A 24235-nucleotide genomic window follows, 5' to 3' on the forward strand; every position below is an offset into this window, starting at 1 on the left:
ACGTTGCCATGATGTTTGGGGCAGGCATTTTCAAGATTGGTCCCTTCCAATTCGAAAGAATTGTGGCTGTGGATCAATGTTGCGACAAACGAGGTCAAGCCCAATTTTTGGAGAGTGGGATCAAAGGGAGAAAACGAAAGAGACAAGATGAGGTCTCTTCACATGATTTGTCCTCTAATGCTTTGGATGAGCAGTCAAAGAAAAAGGTGAAGCAAGATGCTACAGAAGAATGGGAGACTCAAGAAAGCAAGAGACTCTCAACTGACTGTAGTGTAAACAAACGGGCTTTAGCTAGAGACAGATTGAATCAAAAAGAAAAGAAAAGTCCCCTAAGAAAAACGAGGTTAAGTCGGATAAGAAAACAGGTTTCAAACCTTTTTGAAATGAAAGCGCGCTTGACAAGTAGAAATTTCAGAACTAGAGGATATAATTTTTTTATATGGCTCAATGTTTCGTTGATCTAAAGTATCTCTAAAGATAGAACGAACAGGGTCAGGTCCCTTCCCCCATCTTTTACTCTATGTGATGAGCATGCGACCTTGAAAAGTTTGTTTAATGCGATAAGAACAATTCGATGAATAAAGTAATAGTTTATAGGTTTTAATTTATCAACCTGATCGAAATGATACCAACTGAAGCATATTTTATAATCATTAGAAAATAAGTAATTCCTTTGCTTTTTAAATGTATAATAGCATAATGTATTATGAAGAGATGTTTTATAAATGGAATATGTTTAAAACAATACTGAGTCTCTTTTTTTTATTTTTCTGTTATGTCTGACATTTGAAATTTTTTTAATTAAATATAGGTGATTTAGTTTTTTAGTGAATTCAAGTATACACTGAGAGATCGAGAAGTGAATAAAGATGGTAGATGTAGCAGTTTGAAGGTAGAGTAGGAGCATAAAATCACGTCACAATTCGCTCAGTACGTGAAGAAAATAAAAAAAAATTAGGCCAATGCAAAGAGTTTTCATTCAACTATGAATCACGTTCTATCCTTTTTGGTCTTGATAAGTAATATCAATGAAGATTTAACGAGTCTTATGTAAGAAAAATCTACCCATGCGACACATTTGAAACATAACAAAAAATTTATGCTGGAAGGTGGTGAATCATAGGATTTGAAAGATACCATAAAGGAAGGATACGGACAAAAGATGTAGAAGCTGACTAGAAAGAAAGATGAAATTAAAATGATCTGAAAGTGTCCGCAAATATAACTGAGATAATATACAGTTGAATCCCGATATAACAAACCCCGGATATAACGAACTTCCCGGTATAACGAACTAAATGTCTGGTCTTTTGGATTCTGCTCCTTACAAACACCTTACAAATTGTCTCGGTATAACAAATACCGGATATAGGTCCCTTCATCATAATTACCCTCGATATAACGAACTTTTCATATACTTTACATCTGCAATTTCTGTTTACTCATTTCCCGTGTTCATTTAGCACTTAGTCTTGGGGGAAATCGTGTTTGTAATCGGCCAAACACGCTGATGATACATTTAAAGCATTGGTTGATAGACACAGAGCACGAGATAAATATTTTAATCGCGTCAAATGCGAATGAATACATTGAGACTAACGAATACCTTTTTACATATGAGACATTCGCAATGAGCGACGAAAAAAGTATATTGAGAGACCTAGATGGAAAACCAGAAGTAAACATATAAGAATGTGAAACAATCGAAGGCGGCATTCAGCCGCCAAGTGAAATGATACCGACATTGCAAAACTCTTGGTCTAATATTGTAATAGGAACATTAAGATTTTCATTTCCAACGATCAACTAGTAGAATTTTGAATTCAGCTTGATTTTTGGAGTTAAATGTGGACAGGAGTTGGAACCAAAACGAGCCCACCAGAGGTTTTTTTTGGCTTGAACGGCGAAAAGACCTAAAAAATCATTTCCTCCCGGTTTAACAAACTCCAGATATAACGAATTATATTCTGGTTCCCTTCAGCGTTCGTTATATCGGGATTCTACTGTAAGTGTCTTACAAATTTTTTGTTACATATTTGACCCGTGTTCTCTGGTTTAGATTCTAACTCAAATATTTTCGAAAGTTACTGGAAACAAAATTGTGAACAGTTTGAAACGTTTAGCAGTTGAAAACCTGGCAATAAATCATTCTGGGTTACAGTAGGGATTATACCAGAATCAATGGCACGAAGAGATCTTACAAATGATAACGCTTTCAAATTCAAGACAAATTCTAATGGAGATGCAGCTGTCATTGTTAAGAAGATATTATAATTGGTTAATCATGATAGTATATAATGATGCAAAAAACTTATTTAAAGATTGCAATTCCGTCAAAATACTAAAATATGAAAAAATTGCAAACTTATTTCAAGTTAGTCTCCTAAGTATTGTCAAAAACCCTACGTATTGATATTAAAGGTTCGGAACAAGTTCAAAAGTATGGGCAACCTTCTGCAATTCAGTCAAAATACTAAAATATGGAAAAATTGTAAACTTATTTCAAGTTAGTCTCTTAGGTATTGTCAAAAACCCCAAGTATTGATATTAAAAGTTCGGAAAGAGTTCAAAAGTATGGGCAAATTTCTGCAATTCCGTCAAAATACTAAAATTTGAAAAAATTGCAAACTTATTTCAAGTAAGTCTCCTAAGTATTGTCAAAAACCCCAAATATTGATATTAAAAGTTCGGAAAGAGTTCAAAAGTATGGGCAAATTTCTGCAATTCCGTCAAAATACTAAAATATGGAAAAATTGCAAACTTATTTCAAGTTAGTCTCCTAAGTATTGTCAAAAACTCTAAGTATTGATATTAAAGGTTCGGAAAGAGTTCAAAAGTATGAGCAAACTTCTGCAATTCAGTCAAAATACTAAAATATGGAAAAATTGCAAACTTATTTCAAGTTAGTCTCTTAGGTATTGTCAAAAACCTTAAGTATTGATATTAAAGGTTCGGAAAGAGTTCAAAAGTATGGGCAAATATTCGCGCGTGCTTGGAACTAACATAATCTAAAGGCAATGATATAGTTGTTTGCTGTTCGTAGTCGCAATCCAAATTATGACACATTTACTCTGCAATATAGTCAGTTTATATAAAAACTCCCAGATACTAAAAGATAAAGTCAATCTAGAATCCCAAACAAAAGAAAAACAGAGAAAACAATATTTGACTTACATCTTCCCAGTAGAAGATTGAAATAAACATAGCATAATGGAGCAGCAACGAAAAGCTTGTCGAGACAGTAATGATATCGACAATGGCCTCAAATACTTAAAAACTTGAATTGAATTATGATAAGGGAAGTAAACAAGCGATATCTTAAACATTGAGAAGATCCCTACTAGCGTCAGGACTTCAACAAATAAAGAAGAGCTTAGAAATACATAATAGATCGTAAGCGAACCAAGTTTTGAACATTGAAACATGCTACGTATATTTCGATGGTAATCGTAATGCTGTTGTATGTAGATGACTTTGAACTGGGAAAGACAAGATAGCAGCCATTTTTACATTATCTTACAGATTATTGCATTGCTCAATTATTTAAAAAGTTCAAAGAATGCTGATTCGATTCCATAAGATAAAATTGTTTACAGAACAGCATAACAATATCAAACTGAAAATGCAGATCAGAAATCGACGCCGTTTTGTTTGCCATTTTTAAGGCTTTGGGCTCTTGTTCGTGTGTGTCAATTATGCAGTTTAGAATGGTTATAAAAACACACGTTCTAGAAAAACTAGGGTAACATGATATTCCTGAAACATTGTTCGAGAATAACGAGCCATCTCATAAAAAACGAAAAATATACAACATCTAAAAGAAGGTACAATTTATAAGTCAGCATCAAAATGTCTCGAAGATCACATTGAGAAATTCAAATTGAACCAGAACAGAATTAAATACAAGGAGTGAACTCAAGCTGGTAAAGAAGATACTTATCAAATAGAGAAAGACCTAACCTAAGCCTTCTTGAACCACGACGGGCCCTAGGTATTTATTAACAGAACTTGAAAACTACAAGTATATAAGTACATTAAGACATTACTGAAGACAAGAGAGGAACACGAAAATACCATGCAAGAGAAGATGCTTCGCCCTGCGCCAATTTCTCCAGAAACCGAAATAAACGTCACTACAATAATCTTTAAAGAAACAAACAGCCAAGGTCCCACAAAACAAACACACAAAATCTTCAAACAATGCATTGGGCAATGTATTCTTGTGGAATTTTGTACAATGCCTGGAAACCTCTTACCCTAGTGTATTTCACCAAATCTCAACAAACAACATTGCTTGGAGGGGGCGGGGGAAGGAAGGGGACGGTGGAGGGACTGAGCAACAAATAAGTCTGTGTGAGTCCTGATTCAAATTTACGAATTGTTTACCAAATAATTTTGACAAAATACGCCAAACAGACGTTGGCATTATTGTGAGATGAGAAGAAACAGCAGTCTCACAATTTTCGTGGACGATTGAGAAAACAAAAAAGTGGGTCGTTAAAGTGCAGTCGGGATCGTCAAAGAATTTCCTCCGATTTTGAATTCATGAATTCATTTCATCTGCATGGGTTGTGTTAATGATATCAAAATAGGAGCCAAGACAATTTTATTCAACAAGATCTTCTGCATTTCTTTTTAAACATTCAAACTGTCGCAATTGAGCAATGCATCAAAGAATTTAGAGATATTTATTTATTTGAACATTGCAGTTATCATCCTCCATAATAACCCTCTAACTAAAAATTATCAAACTTTGCTACCGGGTCTAAAAAAAGATTTTGAACAATTTACAGTAGCTTGTTTACAAATCTCAAAGGTTTCCCTGCGTTGTTGAATTCATAAATGCACTTTCATTAAACAGCATGCCAATAAAAGACTCCAAGGAGAACTTTTTATTTATATCAAGATAGGAGTTAGGGATGTTTTTATTCAACAAGATCTTCTGTATTTCTTTTTAAACATTCAAACTGTCGCAAATGAGCAATGCATGATGTTCGTGGTATCCTTGGAGACATTGCGTCAGTTTTTACGTCAAATTAATCAAACCTTAAAAAGCGAGAAAAACCGTTACAAAATTTGTTGTGAACTTCTCAACTGATTTGCTACACGCAAATTTCGCTTGCGGATAAACTGCATCTTTTGTGGATACTTTTTCTCAAGTCTTAATTGGATAATTATTCAATTTTAAAATGGAAAACACGGAGAAAGCCGTTGGTATTTTTTGGAACGCGGAGTTCGAAGGAAGGGTGAGTTGTTGTGCAGTTTTGATTCCTGAATTCAGCGATTTGTGATCATCAAGATTTGAAAAAATTCATGGAGATCAACTAAAAAAGAGCCAGGTTTTCTTAGCTTAAGCAGATTGTTACACTTAAAGAATAAATATTTGGGATTATCTTGTGTACAGTTTTCATCAGCCTTTTTTAAATCTCTCAATCCTACAAAAAACTCAAAAATTACATTATCTGTCCTGGAAAAGACTAAAAAAACAACTGAAAAGTCGTCACATAAAAAACGATTTCATCATCTTATAATATTTTATGTCATCACAGTTATTAGGTATGTTGTAAATTTCCTACACATTTTTAATGTTTTAAAGGGTTAAGATGGCAATCAAACGGCCGACAACAAGTAAAATCATTTCAAAGCAAACAACAAATTTATGAACCTCTTCAGAACTCCACCTTGTTTCTTGAGAAACTTTATGAAAACTTTGGGGTAATGTTCGGCCTGAGGAATAATTTTCTGAACTGTGTCTAAATTATTATGTTGCCCGAATGTATTCAACAAGTAGGGATTACAAATTTCTAAGCTATTTCACTAAAACGATTTAATCTATCATTTAATATTAGATCAATAACTTGTAGAAAGAAGCTATTTTCAAAAGCAAAAAAAAGTGAGCTTAACAATTATTTCCAAGTGCACTTTTTGAGCCATTAAGAATATTTTAACATTTTTATTTGCTTGATTCGATGCGTTCTAAAAATTTTGAGTATTTCTTCAGGAGAATGGGTACATTAAATTCCGATAACATGCCACTGCTATCTCGTCCTTAGAGAATACAGAGGCTACATTTAAGCAGAGAAATGAATGAAATGGGGCAATTTGTTATTCCTCAAAAGAGTTCTCCGACGAAAACGAAAAAAAAGAAATTGTAGATCTGTTTCATATAACTTTCATGAAAATAACGTTTCGGATTTTAGCTACCATTTTGTCGTCAAGTAGTGGCACCTTGGTAACACGTATCCAACGATTACCCTTGTATTGAGCTAAAATTGAATCTAATCGAGGCCATAGCATCGGTTCCAAAAAACACAGCTGTAAAAATAGCACCAACAAAAATGATCGATTTAACTGTTGAAGCCAATCATTTGTGACACCAGCTTTAAATATTAAGATTTCTTCTTGTTCTTGTTTATTTTATGGAGATTTTTTAAACATACCCACAAACAAACATATAAACATATCCGTAAACAATAAATTTATGCGTGATTGGTTTAGTACCTTACCTTATTGAGTGAGATTCAAGAAAATTACAGCATCCTTTAGATTCGTTATCAAGATTCTTATCAACTGATTTTTTTTCAGAATTTCCAAGATGTCGAGCTCCAAAGAGCAAATTTGCTCACAGTTTTTGAAAGTCTGGCAAATAACACCGGTAAGAAATGTTTTATTAAATCATATTTGCTTGTTGTATTCTTCCTAATGATCGAAATTTAAAATGTTGGCCTAAAATTTACAATTAAATTCAGATCCCATCCCCCTACTCGCCCTTTCGGATATCAGCTTGAAAATTTATTGGACTGATTTTACAAACATTGGTGATTTTAATATTAGTACACTGTACAATAATGACTATATCTTATTTTAAAGTAACATTTCATATTCTTTAGCTAAGTACGCTTTATAAGAAAAAGCATATACAATGAATTTATATGTACAACACAACAGTGGCCTCCCTATTCCATTCTGAAACCAATATTCACAAATCCAATATGCTAGGTTTTACATAAAATGCCTCTTTGTAGAAATTCTGCTAAAGATTGCCAAAGATCTAACCGACATTGGCAATGGAAAGAAAGAAATCATTCGGAAATTGACGGACTCTTCGTTCAGACGGTCGGCGTTTAGAAGCGTGAGTTACCGCTTTAGAATATGATTTCTTTTGTTGTACTGAAAATATCTAATATCTTTCTAATAAAGTATAGTGCTCTGGGAATTGAAGGCCTTAGTAGAGAAAGGATGCTCCAAAGGCTCTCAAAGCATAATAATGAAAACATAACGTTGATTGGCCATGACATAACAATTTGTAATAATCTGCTCAGTATGATTTTCGAATGGAAAGGAAATGTGAGCAAGTCATGGTAATTTTTGATAGGAACTTTCTTTCAAACCAAAGACTTCAAATGATTTTTGCCGGCTACATTATTCCGACTAAACATGTTCTCAGTTCTTCATTGTTTATTTTCAGTTGAAAACTCACGCCACTGCCTGCATCAACGACCTCATCAATGCAAATGCCTTGGTAAGAGATAAAATTGCTTTCTTTAACCTATGAACAATTATTTTGTAAAACTTCCTTGAAAAAATTACATGTCTTGAAACATAATGATTCTAAAACCGTGTTTACAACATGCAGGGCATCGAATAGTAAGGTTAAACTACACGTAGTATTTTGAATAGACTTTAGAAGTAGGGGTAACTTTGCAGCAACAGGCAAAAGGATCCTCTGGCTTTCTTGGCACTCCACCATTTAGAGCAGTTGCGTACATTGATTTTTTAGAATAGAACAGGAGAAAGGAACATGAAAAATTAAGTTTGCAGGCAGTCCGACTGACCAACTGTTCAACCAAAATGGAGGTTTACAAATAAACTATCGATATATTGTGGTTATGGAATGGCAAAGGCCCAACTTGCTCGTCTTATACCACCTCACCTTCCATACACCAACTATAGTCGGATTTATATGTAACCTCCCTACCAGGATTAAAGAATTGAAATTAAGTGCATGCCTTACTTTCGAACCGTTCACTCACGAGTGAATAAGTAAAAGATGACTGCGCAGTGCCTGACTATAATCTGATCAATATGTAACCTCTCTATCAAGCCACAGAAGGAAAATCGAGTCAATGCTTCACTTTAGTCTTAGGTCTCGAAGCATTTGCTCAACAGCAAATTGTTAAAAATTGTGTTCATGTTTATTTACTTCTTCAGGTTGATGACTATAACGCATCCACCAGGCTTGAAGACATTGGCCAGATTGTGCGACAAATTGTCCAATCTTTGGATAACCTTCTTTTCACAATCGAAGACATAGAAAAGGTTTGTTAACATCGAATTTTGATATTAGCAGTAAAGTTTGACGCAGATAAACTAACATCCATTAACTTGGCATTACAAATCATGGTTCTTTTTTTTAACTTGATAATGAGTAACTTGATATCACAAATTATGATTCTATTTTTTCGAAATCATTCTAATTTCTGAGAATGTCTCTGAATTTTTCATCCACAGAATCCAATGGTTACGACAGTCCTGAGCGTCGAAATACAACTTTTACTCCACTTTGCAACACTGGATCCAGTTGAAAGCTCAAAATCTTTCAGTGAAATAATGAAAGAACTCGAGCAAGTCTTTCAGGTCTGCGATCTTAGTTGCAAAGAGGAGTTCGACGTTGCCATGATGTTTGGGGCAGGCATTTTCAAGATTGGTCCCTTCCAATTCGAACGAATTGTGGCTGTGGATCAACATGTTGACCAACGAGATCAAGCCCAATTTTTGGAGAGTGGGATCAAAGGGAGAAAACGAAAGAGACAAGATGAGGTCTCTTCACTTGATTTGTCCTTTAATGCTTTGGATGAGCAGTCAAAGAAAAAGGTGAAGCAAGATGCTACAGAAGAATGGGAGACTCGAGAAAACAAGAGACTCTCCATTAACTATAATGTAAACAAAAATGATTTCGTAAGAAATTGGTTTGAAAGCCAATCAAATACATCAGATGAAATTAAAGAACCAAATTTTCTACCGATTATTCAAAAACAGAAAACGAAACCTGATCTTTCAGAAATGAATACACCGAACCCAGCTACCCAGGAATCAAATTTAGCTAGGGACAGATTGAATCAAAAAGAAAAGAAAAGTCCTCTAAGAAAAACGAGGTTGGGTCGAATAAGAAAACAGGTTTCAAACCTTTTTGCAATGAAAGTGCGCTTGACAAGTAGAAATTTCAGGCATTGAAGTTGAACCAAACAATTTCAAATTAGGACCCCAATTAGAATGTTATATTATATACAATTCGTTGCATACGTTGCATAATATAAACATTAACAGTTTTAGATTAATTGATTTAATACAAAAGAAACATTTGAATAAAAAACTACTTCTTTAAATGAACAAGCAAGTTGTAGACAACAATTAAAATATTGTTCGTGATAATTTTTTGAATCCTTAGTAATAATTACAAACCTGAATATCTCTGAATTTATCTGAATGTATTAGGAAGAATGTGGTTTATAGATTGCATGGATTTATTAGAACCCTGAGTCTTTTTAGCGAATTTTCTGTTTATTTTATAATTTTGTATGAATAACTTAAAGACATTTTCTAACAAGGTTACATGAGTATTTAAGAGTGACGAAATATATAGAATTTCAACATATCCAAATTCAGAATCATTTTTGTCAATGCATTTAAAAGTTGGGGAAAAGCTTAATTGAGACCAAAAAAGCAGATACACATACAGGGATATCCCATACTATTGAAATAAATCAGGCAATCTCATAGTTTCTTGTCAAATTTGTCCTTAAAACCACTGTGTGTTTGAGTTTTGCCTTTAGACCAATCATTGTCACATTAGGCTTTATGAAAAACTCGCCTTAAATGTGTCAACTAACAAGAAGTTTCTAAAGTAACTGACAGTCTAAATATTAAAAACCCAAACAACAGCTTTGTTTATGTGACTGAATTTGGCAACTACTTGTTCCACTGACAAAGTACCCCAAAGTCAAAGTGTCATGAAGGCTAGATGGGTGGTTGCTTTTGATAAACATATAAAAAAGGTTGCGCTTGTAGCTTTGAGAACAAATAAACATTGCGCTTAAAAAAGGTGAAAGTAAGGCATGCAATTGTCTGCCATATAGAACTGCAAATGAAAAACACCCAAACCCAAAATCAGCAAATATGAAGATACAAATCCTGCTTGGATGATGATTAGCGCTTTTCAGAGAGATTAAGTAAACACTGATTAAAATCTCTCCATGAAAATGAAATTAACCAATGAAGTTCATGAGTTGGATTCTATAAAAAATGCCCTGTCAAACATAAATTCCAAGCTAAATTTGAATATGTAAAAACATACCTTGGATTAAAATGCCACCTAACATAACCGGGATGAGCTTGCAGCACTTGAAAATAACCTAGGGTATATAAAAATTGATTACTAACACAAAAAATAAGTTTTCAACTCTACTTGAGATCTCCCAGAAATGTTCCAGAAATCTTAAAATGAATTACTTTAAAACACATCTCAGAAAATGCAGAATTTAATTAAGTAAAACTGATTTAGAATTCTAATGGAATTAAGTCAAAAGTTGTACCCCAGGTAGGACATTCACAAAGCAGAATCATTTCATTACCAGCACAAAGGTCTGACTTAACAGGATTCAACTGTGTATTGGAATGGGGCCCTCACTAAAGAAGTTCAAGAACTGTGCTGTAGCCAATACCATAAATCCTTAAATAAGTTCCACTTTCAAAAACAAGCCCCCTCTTGAATAAGACCCCATGCAGAAGTACATTTGTGAAATGAGCCCCCACCCTCAATTAAGTACAAACTGAGGTATGGGGCAAGGGGTTGATCGAATTCGAGGAAAAAATGTCATATCCCTATTTTCAAACCTATCAAAAGTTATCACTCAAGTCATTGATCAATTTCACAAAATAAAGCTGCTTTTATTATTTTCAATTTCTTCTCCAGTTTCATATCAAAATTCTTATTTATTTATTTCTTTTTGGTTACTTTTTCGATGAAAGTTGTTGCTATTGTCTTGCAATTTGTTACTGCCTTATATTTGGCAGGCACACTTCATCCAACCTCAAGTTTTTTATCCCAAGTCCCAACCTTAGATATGGAAAGAATACAGTCAGATATGGCTTAAGCTCTATAAGGTATTTCGGTGCCAAACTGGAATGAATTGCCTGATAATATTAGAACGGTAACTCTAAACTTACTTTTTTATCAAAACTGGAGACACATTTTCTAGAAAATTTATAACACTGGTCATCAATTAGTCTCTTTTTGTCCACAAAATTTCTAATAATTGTGCATTTGATTTGACCCAGTATTAACTTTGAATGAGCTCCATATTTTAGAACTATAGATCCAATAGGTGGGCTCTCTTCTCATTAGTCCACCTACTTAGAGAGTTCCTCTTTAAGAAATTTCATACTTACAATTCAATATGTTTAATTTATTTTCTATCTAATTGCTCTCATTTTTTACATTCTTTAATAATATTAATTATATTGTAATTTATTGCATTGTATTGTATGTGTGGAATTTTAAATAATGAAACTGAACTGAACTGTACCTTCGAACAAGCCCCCTCGAATAAGTCTACACTCCAAAATATTTTTACCAAACAAGCCCCCAAACAAGCTTATTCAAGGACATTCAGTATGTGGTATCAAACTACATCTGCTATTTCCAAGGCAAAGCTTTCTCAATCTAATTAATTCACTTTTTGTATCATGCCAAACTTTAATTAAAAGAAAGTTTACATAAACAGCATAAAAATGAGGTTAAAATAACTATGGTTTTAGCAGCTGATCAAAATGAAAATTGATTCATTTACCTGAGTTGGGTAGTTGAGGTAGCCAACAGAAGTGTTAGAAAGGCCCATTGTAGCAACAGTAAGGAAGGCAAGTAAAGCATATGTTTTTAATGGGATTCTGAAAAAAGGGTAAAGATTAAAAGCTACAGCCTGAGACCAATAAATAAAAAAAGCTAGCTGAAAGGTAGTTTTGGAATTAAATCCTGACCTTACAATAGATCTTGCAGTTTGAATAGTGGACTTCAGCCACTGCCTATTCCAGAATTTGAATGGTCTAAATAATATTTGCCTGGTGTCCAACATAATCACTGAACTTTAAAACCTTTAACTTCCTTTTTCAAAACATTTGTTTATCAAACAATTTATATTTCAGAAACATGCTTAACTCTTGGTAATTTCATCAAAAACATTAGTAATGCACTTCAACATCAGGAATGGACTTTAACTTCCTTTTTCATTGGTCGTCCTTATAATTTGTTCCTATGATGTAATGTCTCTGTCTCTGTGATGTTTTCATTCCAGGTGCTAGTTCTTTAATTAATTGTCATGAATTCCAGGAAGCAAAGGATTACATATAGATTGAAAACTAGCTACAAACAAACTAGAAAAATCGACCTCTCTAGCAATAATAAAAAACAAAAACAACTACTTCAGAAAATAATACTAGACTAACAACAACAGCCTCATAAATCATCATAAAGTCTCTTTTTTGCCTAAGGCAGCAAAGAAATTTTGAATTAATTCAAATGTTACCTTCTTTTGAATTTCTTCTTGCTTATCAGCACTTCCAATGTCCCAGTGAATGAGTAACATGCAAATTGCACAAGTGTGAGGTACCATCCAAATGGCTTAAATCCTGGCAGGCTGAATATAAGTTCCTGTATTTAGGAAAAACATGATGAGGAATCTGACAAGTAACACTATCTTCAACAAGCAACACATCAAAAAAAATAATCTAAAAAGGACATTTTCAACAATCAATAATTTGAGAAAAACAATAGATACAGGCTCTGTAAAAAATGGAGAGACCTATCACATATCAATACCTTTGAACAAATTGCTGCTTTTTTAACCGTAAAATTTGAAAGGAATAAGCAGACAGGATTTCATATAATTTTCATTTTCAATTTTTTAAGGCATGATATCACTCAGTAAGGGAAACGGCCAATATCCAACGTGAGGTCTACTTGGATGCTACCCTGGTTAGAGAATAACTGTTTTACAGGGGGTCATCCATTTGAATACCATCTAAGTTAAAATAGATATAATAAATACAACATAATAGAATAAGATTATTACTTTGGTGCATATAGGCAGCTTTACTGTTAGATTTGAAAAGATTTTGCAAAAACAACCGAAGTCAGCTTGGCTGAATTTTGGAAACAATAGGAGTGTCTTATTGCACAATAAACCCCTTCCATAACACAAATGCTGATTCAAGATGTTTGTTTGGAGCTATTGATTTATATAGGTCTGATGATTTGCACGCAATCTACCCTCCAGTTCTCCTTTAATAACTTTTGTCTAAATAAATCTATAAGGCTGATTTAATTTTTAAACATCATAAATACCATAATTTTACTGTTTTTACCATATTTTTATAGTTAATTAAAAATTCCAGGTAATATGAAAGTCTCTGAAATCTAGACAAAAATGTGCAATTTGTGAAAACAGCCCACCAGTTTTCCTTTAATAACTTTTTGGACAAAAATGATAAAAATATTATTTAAAATTGAATCAATTGAGAATGGTCTGCTACACTGTTTTTATAGTTTGCAAGAGGTTAAAGACGTTTCGAGAACATTGCCTGCCAACGAATGTTGGCAAAATCTCGATTTTCCCAAAACTGCTGTTAAATTAAAGGCGGCAACAGACAAACCATATGTCAATCAATAATTGGCCCACGAGTAAGCTTCATACCACTCACAGCATATTGATTGGCAAATATTCGGGGTGTATACTTAAAAATGTGTATGTATACAGTCATCAAAAAACAAATGTTACCTGCATATATCCATAGATCAAATAAAATCCGAAAACGCCAGTAGAACAGATACAAAATTTAAAAACATCTGAAGATTTTGTGAAGTCTTTACCAAAGACGACGAAGGAGTGTCGGTTTACTGAATGTTCTGTAGCACCACTTGTTTTTTCTTCATCGTAGCTCTGTTGTGTGGTACGACTTCTTGAGGATGTTATAGAATTTTGCCCCGCTGGTATCGAAATGGCTGTGTAATTGCTCATTTTTGTCCCATCATTTGTTGATATGTTACAAATCAGGCTCTAGTTAAGGTGGCACGTTCATATTAAGGCGATAGAAGTTAACCATGGAAACTAATTGATACGGCCACGTGAGCCACGTGGACAATTATCTCGAGACAACGGCTCTTATTTTTATTCATATGCTTCTTATGGAAAATCTATTTCACTCATCCATTTATCTATTTTATTTGAATGTTTGAATATTTTATTTGACACTTATTTATTGCATATCATCAGGGCCACAGAGCAGTGGTGGCGCCAGGGGAGGGCTAGGGGGGCTACAGCCCCTCCGTCGGAAGCATCTAGCCCCCCCATCGGAGGAAATTTTAGGTTTTTGTGGGAGCAAATTTGACAAAATAACGTACGAAAACTGCTTATTTTAGTCATTTTAGCCCCCTTGTCGGAAGCTCCAGCCCCTTTGTCGGAAGATTTCTGGCGCCACCCCTGCCACAGAGAGGGGGACAAAAGATTGCAAGAAATGCCACAGTAAATATTCTTAAATGCATTTCAAGCTAGACTGAAGGACATGGTTGCAAAAACTTTTCTCCTTGCTCCGCTCGCAGGGGACTCATCTTTCGATTTTGCCCCAGGGCCTCCGAACCCTTGCTGCAGCTCTGTATGTCATATCAGGATCCATATGCTGCCCTCAAAAGTTTAACCTTCTACCATTCTCTAAATTTCTTTAAAATAAATTTCAAGTTTGAAAATTTAACAGTAAAAAATAGCAGTGTATATAGTTGTGATTGCAAAATGAGAAAAAGTGTCATAAATATGGTGAACTTCAAATACTGGTTAACTTTTTCAAGCAAATAAAGTTTTTTTAAGTTAAATAGTCTTTAATATTTTAAGTACATTTTATTACTTTCAACAATACAGTTATTTGAAAAGTCAGCAATCCTAAAAGCTTTGAATAAATCACGTTTTAATGACCCTTGAGTGGATTTATTAGCGGAGCAAAGATTAATAAACTTTAGGTACAGAAGGTTGAATAAATGAAGGCATGTGTTTTTGCAACTAGCTTGTCATTTTATAAAGAATTCCTATATCTTGAAATTTTTAACGTAACTTGCCTTTCCTGAAGTTTCCAACTTAATTTATTGTCAATTATTTCTCTAGAATGCCCGTTTCTTCTGCAATTTTAGTAAAAAAATAAAAATCTGAGAACATTTAGGTCTCTATTCTAACACAAGAACAGCTGCCAAAGCATACTTTGTTTAGGGACACCACAGTTATAGTTCATTCCCATTTATACCATCATTAGTCCTTTAGTACCTATTAACACAACATGAAACACCAATGTACCACTTCTCTGTACACAATATTAAAAGAGATTTAGAAAAATATCATGGTTGTCTGTTTCAAAAGCTTATGTTAAATGAAAACAGAGGAACAAGCACAAGCTTTTCTTTCAAAATTGTTTATGTTACATTTTGCTCGATGGTCTAAAATTGATGAGCAAGTAACACTGATACTGGCAGATGACTTTACTTGAATTTGAAATTTAACCATGATATCAATTTTTTTTTAATTCTTCAAGCATCTTACTGGAACTGAAAAGGTTCAATAGATTCTATCCCGGTTCCTAACACTGCCAAAGATTCAAGATTAAATTTATCTGAAAAGATTCACAAGTCAGAAGATGGAATCTCCAGTAGATGGCTTTCTTTCTTTCCAATTTCATTTTATATTGTACAAGTTAGCCATTTAAAAATTGCTTCTTTTCATTTGAAAGTTTGAAATTGAAATTATATTGAATAAACCTTTGGATTTTGTATTATAACACCTTGTGAATTTAAAGATAAAATACTGTTTAATGTTTCAAGAAAATGAGAAACGGTTTACATTTAAATCTTATTGTAAATAAAAGATACTAGAGGAGTAATCCTTGAAATAGGAATTTTATCCAGGATTATCTATGTGATAATCCTCATCAAAAACCTGAATCTAAATCTGTTTCTGCAGACAAGAGGCTATTAGCCTACAAACAACTTCGCTGTCTAATTTTGAAAACACTTCATGATAAATTGGTTCTTGGAAAACATTGGGGGCAAAAGTTGCAAGGGTTACATCAGCTACAAGCGAACAAAACATTATGCTGCTTAAAGGCAATCAATAGATACAAAAGGGCTTTAGCCACCTTTCAATCAAAAATTGACCAATCAGTGAACATGGTGTCACTCACATAGCTATTGATTGGTTAATATTGATTGATAGATGGCTTAAGTTACTTTCATATCAGTTGATTGCCATGAAGTAAATCTGGTTACTCTGCATGATTGCAAGGCGTTTTAACAATCATGTGCAAATATAGAGGGGTTTTAGCACCTCTTGCTATATTATCCTGTCAGTGTACTCTATACATTTGCGGTTCTTGCAGAGTTCATTAACTTCTCAGCAGTTCTTCCTTTAAAAGTGCTTCTTTCAAAATTAATTGTGGCCATTGCATGTTCCTGTAACATCAAAATTCCCAACCAACTTAAACTAAATAAATTCATTACCATATTCACATTAAGCATTGAAGATAAATAGGATATCTCTTGACACTGATCCAAATCTAAAGCCCAAAAAACATTCAAATATGATGATAAGGTCATCTGATAGCAAGGGGAGAAAAGGAGTTCCAATTTACAATGTCATGATTCTCTTAAAAGCAAAGTTTTTGTTTAATGGTGCCTTCTTTGCTCTATTCACAGCCCTAAAACTAAGAAACAGGCATGACCTTTTCTTGGAAATTCATTCAAAAATCAACTGTAGAGGCTGATTTTTATTGAAACCCTTTACACATAGTATATTTTGACAAGATTCTTTGAAAAATTCATTTGCATTGTTGACAGATAATTGCAGAAGAACAAAAAAATGAAAAAACTACATAGCTCTCTGAGGTTTGTAGGCAACATCATCAGTAAAAGACTAATCAGTAACAAAACAATATAACAATTGACTAACAAGCATGGACGGAATATTTTCAAGCAATTACCAGTCATACATTTGCATGTGCGTACGTCTGACATCATTGACAATGATCTCAATTTCCTCACAAAACTATGACATAAAAGAAATTTGAAGACTCTCCTATACAATTCAATGTTCAGCTGGGAGATCATAAGATGTTCCTGCAGTCAGCTGAAAGAAATTTCCACATTCACAGCGCTGTGCAGGACCCTTTTTGAGGATCATCCAATTTATTGATGTAGCATCTTCTTCGCCTACAAAATATTAACTATGTATAAATAAGGATAACCAGACCAAAATTTGCATAAATCTGACAGGTCAAACAATGCTGTATCAGATTATCAAAAGGTTATAAAGAAAAACATGCTGAATTACAAAGAAAACTTTTAAAAAATTACAAATACTAAAAAAAGTTTACTGTTGATGTTGACTGCTTCATAATAAAAATAATATATATTTAACTGTTTAAGTCCAAATTAATTAGAAACAATCTTTGCCACCCCTAAATAATTAAATATGATTTTATATACTTATGAAAAAGCCTTTAAATTGCAAAAATTTATCTTGAAATGAGAAAATTTGGTTACAACTGGATAATGGGGTACTGAAATCCACTCTAGAAAAATGTCTTTATTATACAACTAACATGACCAGTCATGAATCTAGCTGGATTCTGAAAACTAGTGCTAGGTTATACATCTCTAACCTTGTTGCTTTTCTTAGCACCTCACAAGGACTTGGAGGATGCATTAAGATTCTAGTTTTTTTATTCAGAAAAAGGGGGATTTTATTATTTGAAAATGGCTTTGAAAAAAAACAAACATTTTACAACATACTAAAAGCTTTTTTGTCTGACACTCCTCAGAGCATAAAATGTCAGAATAAGGTTTGGAAAGAACACGATGAAAAATATATACCCAGTTGTGGATCGAAATAGGCCAATCAGGAAAACGCAAGCACAAGAACGATATAGTTGACCAATCAGTGCTGCAAGCCTAAAGAAAAATTACCACTGGGGTCCAAGAGAGAAAACGAACTCGTTCTGTCTACACAATGGGGGCCTTTTTCATTTTTATGTAGATCAACTCCAAAACTGCTAGATGGAAGGACAATTAGGCTCTGCCAATTATCCGAATCATGTCGTCATTATAGAGTTTTGCACAATCTGGGTTGTCTAAAAGATGTTGACCAATGGCAGAATCACTTGTTTTAACAATGTTTCTAGACCTGCTAGATCGAGGAGGCTGTTCTCTTTAAGGGGCAGTTTTGTTTTTTGTGTTGGAAGGAACATGCTGTTTTATCCTATCCCCCAATCTTTGGGTTGTGCGTCCTACGTAGCCAGAATCATACTGGCACGTAAATTCATAAATGACAGGACTTTTTTGATTGGTAGGAACGCAATCTATTTGAATGGATAGAAGGGCTCTCCAAGTGCTGTAAACAATCCGAGGATTGACAGCAAAGAAACATTTAGTTATGGCTTGCCTTATCTGACTCTTGAATCGCAAGGAAGTGTTACCAATCCATTTTCAAATTCTGTACCGCAAAAAATTGTTCAGATTTAGTATTTGTTTTTACTGAACAGCCTTGTTGTTGTATGACACATGCTATTGTTTTTATTGTTCTTTCTGCATCAAACACAACACTAATACCAAATATAAAAAATAGAACCATTCTGCAATAAAATAGCTCAATAAACTTTCATTTAGCAAATATCTTTCTGATTTTACTGATGATAAAAAATTATTTCTAATCACAAAACAATACTCAGACCCATTGGAATTTCATCAGGATTCACACTGAACTTGAAAAATTTTTACTATAAAATTTAATTACTAGTTCACAGCCCATGAGCTTTGAAATAACAAATTACATTTTTCACTATTGAGAAAACAGGGTTTTATAATCTAAAAAAAACAAGGCTAGCCTTTTTGAATGATCTAAAATTGCTGTTTGTTCAATCTAATGTTAATTTAGTAGTAACATAATGTTTACTTATATTTTTAAAGCATCATTTTATACATGAATTCTGATCTTCTGCAACTGCCTGTCCAAAATCATTTGTAACATTCCCTTCCCCTAAAGGATCTACAATACAACACAATACTTACATATACAGCCAACAATTCTTTGATCAAATGATGAAGGAACAACAGTTGGAAGCTCCCTTGTACCAGGAGGTCCTTTTTTGACATTGAGGTTGAAGGGGTCCTACAAAAAATTTCAGGACTTTTATCAAAACCAAATACAGCAAATTTTCAAATATTTCCAAAAATCAATCATTACTTCAGAAAAAACATATTTTCCCTTGTCCATGCTGATTATTTGCCACCTTTAAAGACTGGAACACAAGTTTTTAAAAGCAAGGTAATTCCAAAACCAATTGATCACCTTTGGCCTCACCAATATTGGTGTGGTATATTGCCCACCTTCACAAAAACATGTCCAATGCGCAAGAGACAGGGAGAGCATCTATTTTAAAGTTAGTCCCTATCAATAGCTTTGAATGGCAGGTCATCAGGTTGCTAAGAAAAACAAAGCATCATTGCTTCATTATTCACATTTTATATATATATATTATTGCATCAAAATGTTTTCAATTTGGCCAGAATTTGTTCATTTGGAAGATTTGTTCATTCAAATGGTAGGTAATCCTTGCCAGATGATACCCTTAAACCCCCCCTTAGGCCCTGGAGGACTTCCTGGATGATCCCATTTGTAAGCATATCCATGTAGGCAGATCCTGGCTCTTATGAAAACAAAAAGGCCTTGTGTTTTCTTCCAACAGAAACAAGAAACGGGCTGTCATTTTAAAACCTGGCTGAACAGTATTTCTATATACAAGGAATATGAATAAGACAGAGCTTCAAGCTGAAACATGATTTTTATTGAGGACATCTGGGAAGCCTTATGGAAAACCAAGAAAAAGCTACGAAGACAAACAGGTAGGAAGCCATGTGGAAAACCAAGAAAAAACTACAAAGACAAACAGTTAGTATAAAGAGGCAAACTCCCACTATATATAAAAAATTCACAAATACATACCATGTTTCCAGCAACCATTGCTTCAAATTCACGTCTTTCCAATCCAGTTGCTTGCTCTTCTTCTGTTGGAATGGTGTCAACTGCAGGTGCGGCTAAAAGTAACAAAACAAAATAAACACTTGAAAAATAAGGGATAAAATAAAAATTTAAAATGGGAATGTTCAACAAGTTGAAGTAATAATGAAACTCTTGATGGTCTACCTTCAATAATTATCAACAGATGAAGTTTGATGACAAAATAGAGACCTAAAAAGAAGCCTGAAGCATAATTTGTAAAAAGGCCCACAGAAGGGATAGGCTAGATAACCTAGTATTGACAAACGTACAAGGGACACTTGGACTCTTTCAGGTAGTTTTAACAGTCTTCTCTTTTCCACCCTTAACCAGTGTCAACTACATCCTTAATGTTTTCACAGCAAATTAATGGAAGAGTATGTAACTTTCCTTTGTTAATAGAACTAAAAAAAGAAATTTAATCGTCTAAAACATCTTCAGGTTAAAAGATACACTTGCCAATCTGACTTAATTCTTTTGTTTGGATTGCTATATTGCCTCGCATTTCTTGCTTTTGCAAAAAGTTTGGCCTAAGCCTTGAAAGCCGTATCTGTTGATGTCACTGGGGGCATGCTTTGCTCTGCTTTTGACAGAAAAGGGCATCAGTAACAATGTTTTCAAAGCAGTTCCACAAACTCAGGTATATACAAAGAAACACTGTACTTTAAAGAAATTAGCCTAAAATTTTACATAGGTTTTATAGAAAAAGATGTTAGAGTATTATCACCTTGCAAGCATTGTCAATGCAGAAATCAATGAAACATTATCAAAATATATATTGCTTTAAATCCAAGCTTATTTGAGACCTTATGCTAAAAAGGCAGAATCTCATTTTATTCAGAGGAAGATGGCTTATCTGTCAAATGGACTTAAAAGACATCAAGATTTCTTAATAAATATCAAATATAAGAAACTATAAATATGTATTCTTATCAAAAACAATAGTTTAAGAGAGCAATGGTTTCTTGAGATGCCCATATAGTTACTATAAGAACTTCCTCTTTCAAATTCTAGGAAGCAAATCTTTGACAGGAAGTAGCAACCTCCTTTGTTAAAATGACCTTGGAAAGACAAATAGTAACACCTGTCAATCAAATTCTGGCATATGAATACTTTCCAATCAATGAAGTTGTACAAATATATAAAGTTGATTGCTGAAAAAGCCTTTTTCTCAATTGGTGGTAAATAATTCCTGACTTAAAATTTTGCTAATTCTTTTAGATTAATTTATTCTACTTGAAAAATGTATATATGGCAAGCAGGTTTTCAATAAGTGGTACTTTCATCATACAAGACATTCTCATTAGGCCTTTAACAAATTCAGGTGTTTCACAACCATCAGATGATCAGAAGAAGATGGCAACGGAATTAAAATCACAAAACTTGCAAACCCATTGGAAAGCAGTACTTTTCATTATTTATGGGTCATTATTCAAGTTATGGGTCAGTTGCTTCTCCAAAGTAAACATTTATCTTTGTTTCGACATTCACACAATTACTGTGTACCACAGGAAATAGTTACTTCTATTGATAAATTTATCTTTGTTTATTTCAAAAATTGCACTAAACTAGACCACATCTAAATGAAAGTGATTAGCACCAGACTTTTTAAAGGAAATCTTGAATTTGTTGTAACTAACATAATGTTTTGTAAAATATATTAATTGTATATACATAAGGCTACTTTTACCAATAATAGAGAGTTTAAGCACAGCACCCTTAACATTAACCTTAACTTTATAATGATGAGATCATAATACACCCACTCATCACAGGCACATGATCAGACATGTGAGAATTCAGAATGGCACGTTAGACGGCTGGGCAAACAAATGGCTGCACTTTTGTATAAAATAAGTACATTATTCTATGTTAAATATTACAAAAATGTTCCAAACTATAGTCTTGGAGATTTCAGATTTTTAGTTTTCAAATCAGTGATTCTGATACTATTTTTCGATAAGCAAAAAGGGGGCAAAGGGAGAAAAATAGGGCTCTTCTCAGACAAGAAAAACGATAAGCAAATATCTCCGAGGGGCTTTCAATGGCCTAATCCCTGCTTCTAATCAAGCGGACTTTATGAAGAAACACCACTGACTTGCTTCTATCTCAAAATCCTGAAGTTAAGTAACTTCATAAAATCTTGAAAAATTTATTGCAAAGTCTTCCCTCGCTTGTCAGAATCACCAAATATGTACTGTCTATGTCTGTTAACGCTGATGTGAAAGAATCAAGATAAAAATAAACGAGATAAGTTGAAAAAAGAGCTAACATTTGGTCCAACGTTAACTCACTCCCTTTGAATTTGACTGTTCACATTATACGTTTGGTCCTCCCCCTTTCAACTTTTTCTGAATACATGATATGCAGGGGTGTTCATAACAAGACAATAGGCAATGACGCAACATCATTAAGGTTAAGGTTAGTGTTGCTGCGCTTAAACTCTCTAATATCTTTGCAAACAGAAGTTTTCCCAATTGGGAAACCTCACAGTCAGTTTATCGTTTGAAATTTCAGTGTGGTGCACTTCACTAGCCTTGTTGTACCACTGCTGTACTCTGCAGACTGGCATCAAACCAGTTTGCAGAGTATGGGCATTTTTGATGGACCTTAGGTGCAACAACAGCACTACACCTAGGTACAGGTGTACAAAACTTACCCAAAATGCCATATGCACAAGGACTATTTTTCCACATGTAAATTGAATAAAGCTAGTTTTTAGGTGCCCCTTCAACAATGCTGTGTCTGCATCTAGGATCACTTGATCGCTTGGCATCAAAAATTATTTTTTTTAATCCAAGACATGATTTATCGCTGTTTTAGTGCAGTTCTTGTTTCTACTAATAAACACTAGGGAATGGCAGTTTCAAGTAAATAATTTTCATCCAAAGATTTACTTTTTGGTTTGCAAGCTTTTTACATACAAAGTTTATCTTTTGTTTAACGAATTTATAAAAAATTAAACAACCGTTTGTAAATGTAAGGCTCATGGAAACAGTCTGTCCACGTGTTAAAAACAAAAACTATCGAGTGCAGTTTGTCAAAAGAGAACAACCTACTTTGAAGTTTCCGTTACCATGTGATCACTGCTGAGAAATACAATCATTTATGGCTTTTCAACTTAAGATAAATTCTTGTGAGGCAATAAAAGTACAGTTGTCAAATTGAATTTGGCATGGTTTCGAAATCTAGTTGCTTTTTTCCTTTTTATGTAATTTATAAAATGGCTCCAAAAAATGAATTGCCAATCCAATGCTGTTTACGAAGCTTGGCTGGAAAATGCTTTTACCAGTAATAAGCCACATTAAACACAATTTAGGTACAAAAATGATTGAATTTTGTAGGTCTGGCAATTAATAGAAGAATAAAAACAAGTATTAATAGCTCCGTGCTGTTAAACACGTTTAGTTTGACATTTGAAATCTTGGTTAGGCCCATTCTCCTGCCGAAAGCGTCCCAATTATACAACTTACCTCGTTCGGTCGCCTGTAAAAGTTGTGAAGTCGAAATCCTAGCACACTGGGTAAATGTCGTAGATCTTAATAAGCATCTTGCCGATGATAATAATCGAAGGGCCATGTCTATGTCTACACCAGAGGTTGAACGCTAGTGATCCTGTAACTTGAACTACTACACCGGCGTTGGAAAAGACCAAGTGGACATCGGTCTGAGGATTCACCATGCGCACAAGGCTGCGCGAGAGATAGCGCCCTCGCATCAGGATAATTACCACGCATTTCTCCCAGGCACCGCGCAGCCATTAGGCTAGCAGGGACTATTCTACTTATACATCGATACTGAGCAGGACCGAGTATCGGTATAATGCTCAGAGTGCAAGAAATAATAGATTAATGGATCTAGATTAATGAAAAGTGCTAGAAGATGCCACTGATCAATGATTACATTGAACATTTAAATGTCAAATGAGAAGCTGTAATTTTTGGAAAATTGAAAATTGAAGAGACTGAAAATTAAAGGGAACATTGAGAGGGCATCGTGGTGATGGATTGATCAGTGGCATCTATGAATTAATGCAGGTGCAAATTAATGATAAAAGTTACATGTTAGAATAGAATTGAAGATATAGCCCCCCC

At 33.9% G+C, this 24235-nt stretch overlaps 2 protein-coding genes across 2 annotated transcripts in view; both read right to left on the reverse strand.

Moving 5' to 3' along the window:
* The window catches only part of LOC135688776 (adenosine 3'-phospho 5'-phosphosulfate transporter 2), a 159356-nt gene extending 142543 nt beyond the window's left edge, over nt 1–16813 (reverse strand). The window contains exons 1-4 of the mRNA XM_089110055.1: nt 13833–16813; nt 12582–12706; nt 11850–11946; nt 10355–10412 (exon numbers count right to left, since the gene is read on the reverse strand). Of these exons, the coding sequence (XP_088966181.1) occupies nt 10355–10412; nt 11850–11946; nt 12582–12706; nt 13833–14072 (520 nt within the window). The 5' untranslated portion in view covers nt 14073–16813. The remainder of the gene's footprint in view (nt 1–10354; nt 10413–11849; nt 11947–12581; nt 12707–13832) is intronic.
* Nucleotides 16814–16968: 155 nt separating this feature from the next.
* LOC135689280 (cytochrome c oxidase subunit 5B, mitochondrial) lies at nt 16969–23811 on the reverse strand. Its single transcript, XM_065206455.2, has 4 exons — nt 23615–23811; nt 20088–20179; nt 19154–19253; nt 16969–17296 (listed from the first exon to the last, which is right to left on the reverse strand). Exons 1-4 carry the CDS (start codon nt 23718–23720, stop codon nt 17172–17174), a joined length of 423 nt encoding a protein of 140 aa, XP_065062527.1. The 5' UTR covers nt 23721–23811; the 3' UTR covers nt 16969–17171.
* Between the last annotated feature and the right edge of the window lie 424 nt (nt 23812–24235).

The sequence above is a fragment of the Rhopilema esculentum genome, chromosome 9 (assembly GCF_057945365.1).
Source record: "Rhopilema esculentum isolate cy_ngs chromosome 9, ASM5794536v1, whole genome shotgun sequence".
NCBI classification, from domain to species: domain Eukaryota; kingdom Metazoa; phylum Cnidaria; class Scyphozoa; order Rhizostomeae; family Rhizostomatidae; genus Rhopilema; species Rhopilema esculentum.

Bases quoted from the DNA above. Each gene is read 5' to 3' on its own strand.
- LOC135689280 (XM_065206455.2), bottom strand. From the start codon at position 23,720: ATGGCCCTTCGATTATTATCATCGGCAAGATGCTTATTAAGATCTACG. The intron at 20,180-23,614 runs GTAAGTTGTATA...TGTTACTTTTAG, and splicing joins TTTACAGGCGACCGAACGAG to CCGCACCTGCAGTTGACACC. The intron at 17,297-19,153 runs GTAAGTATTGTG...AATATTTTGTAG, and splicing joins AAGAATTGTTGGCTGTATAT to GCGAAGAAGATGCTACATCA.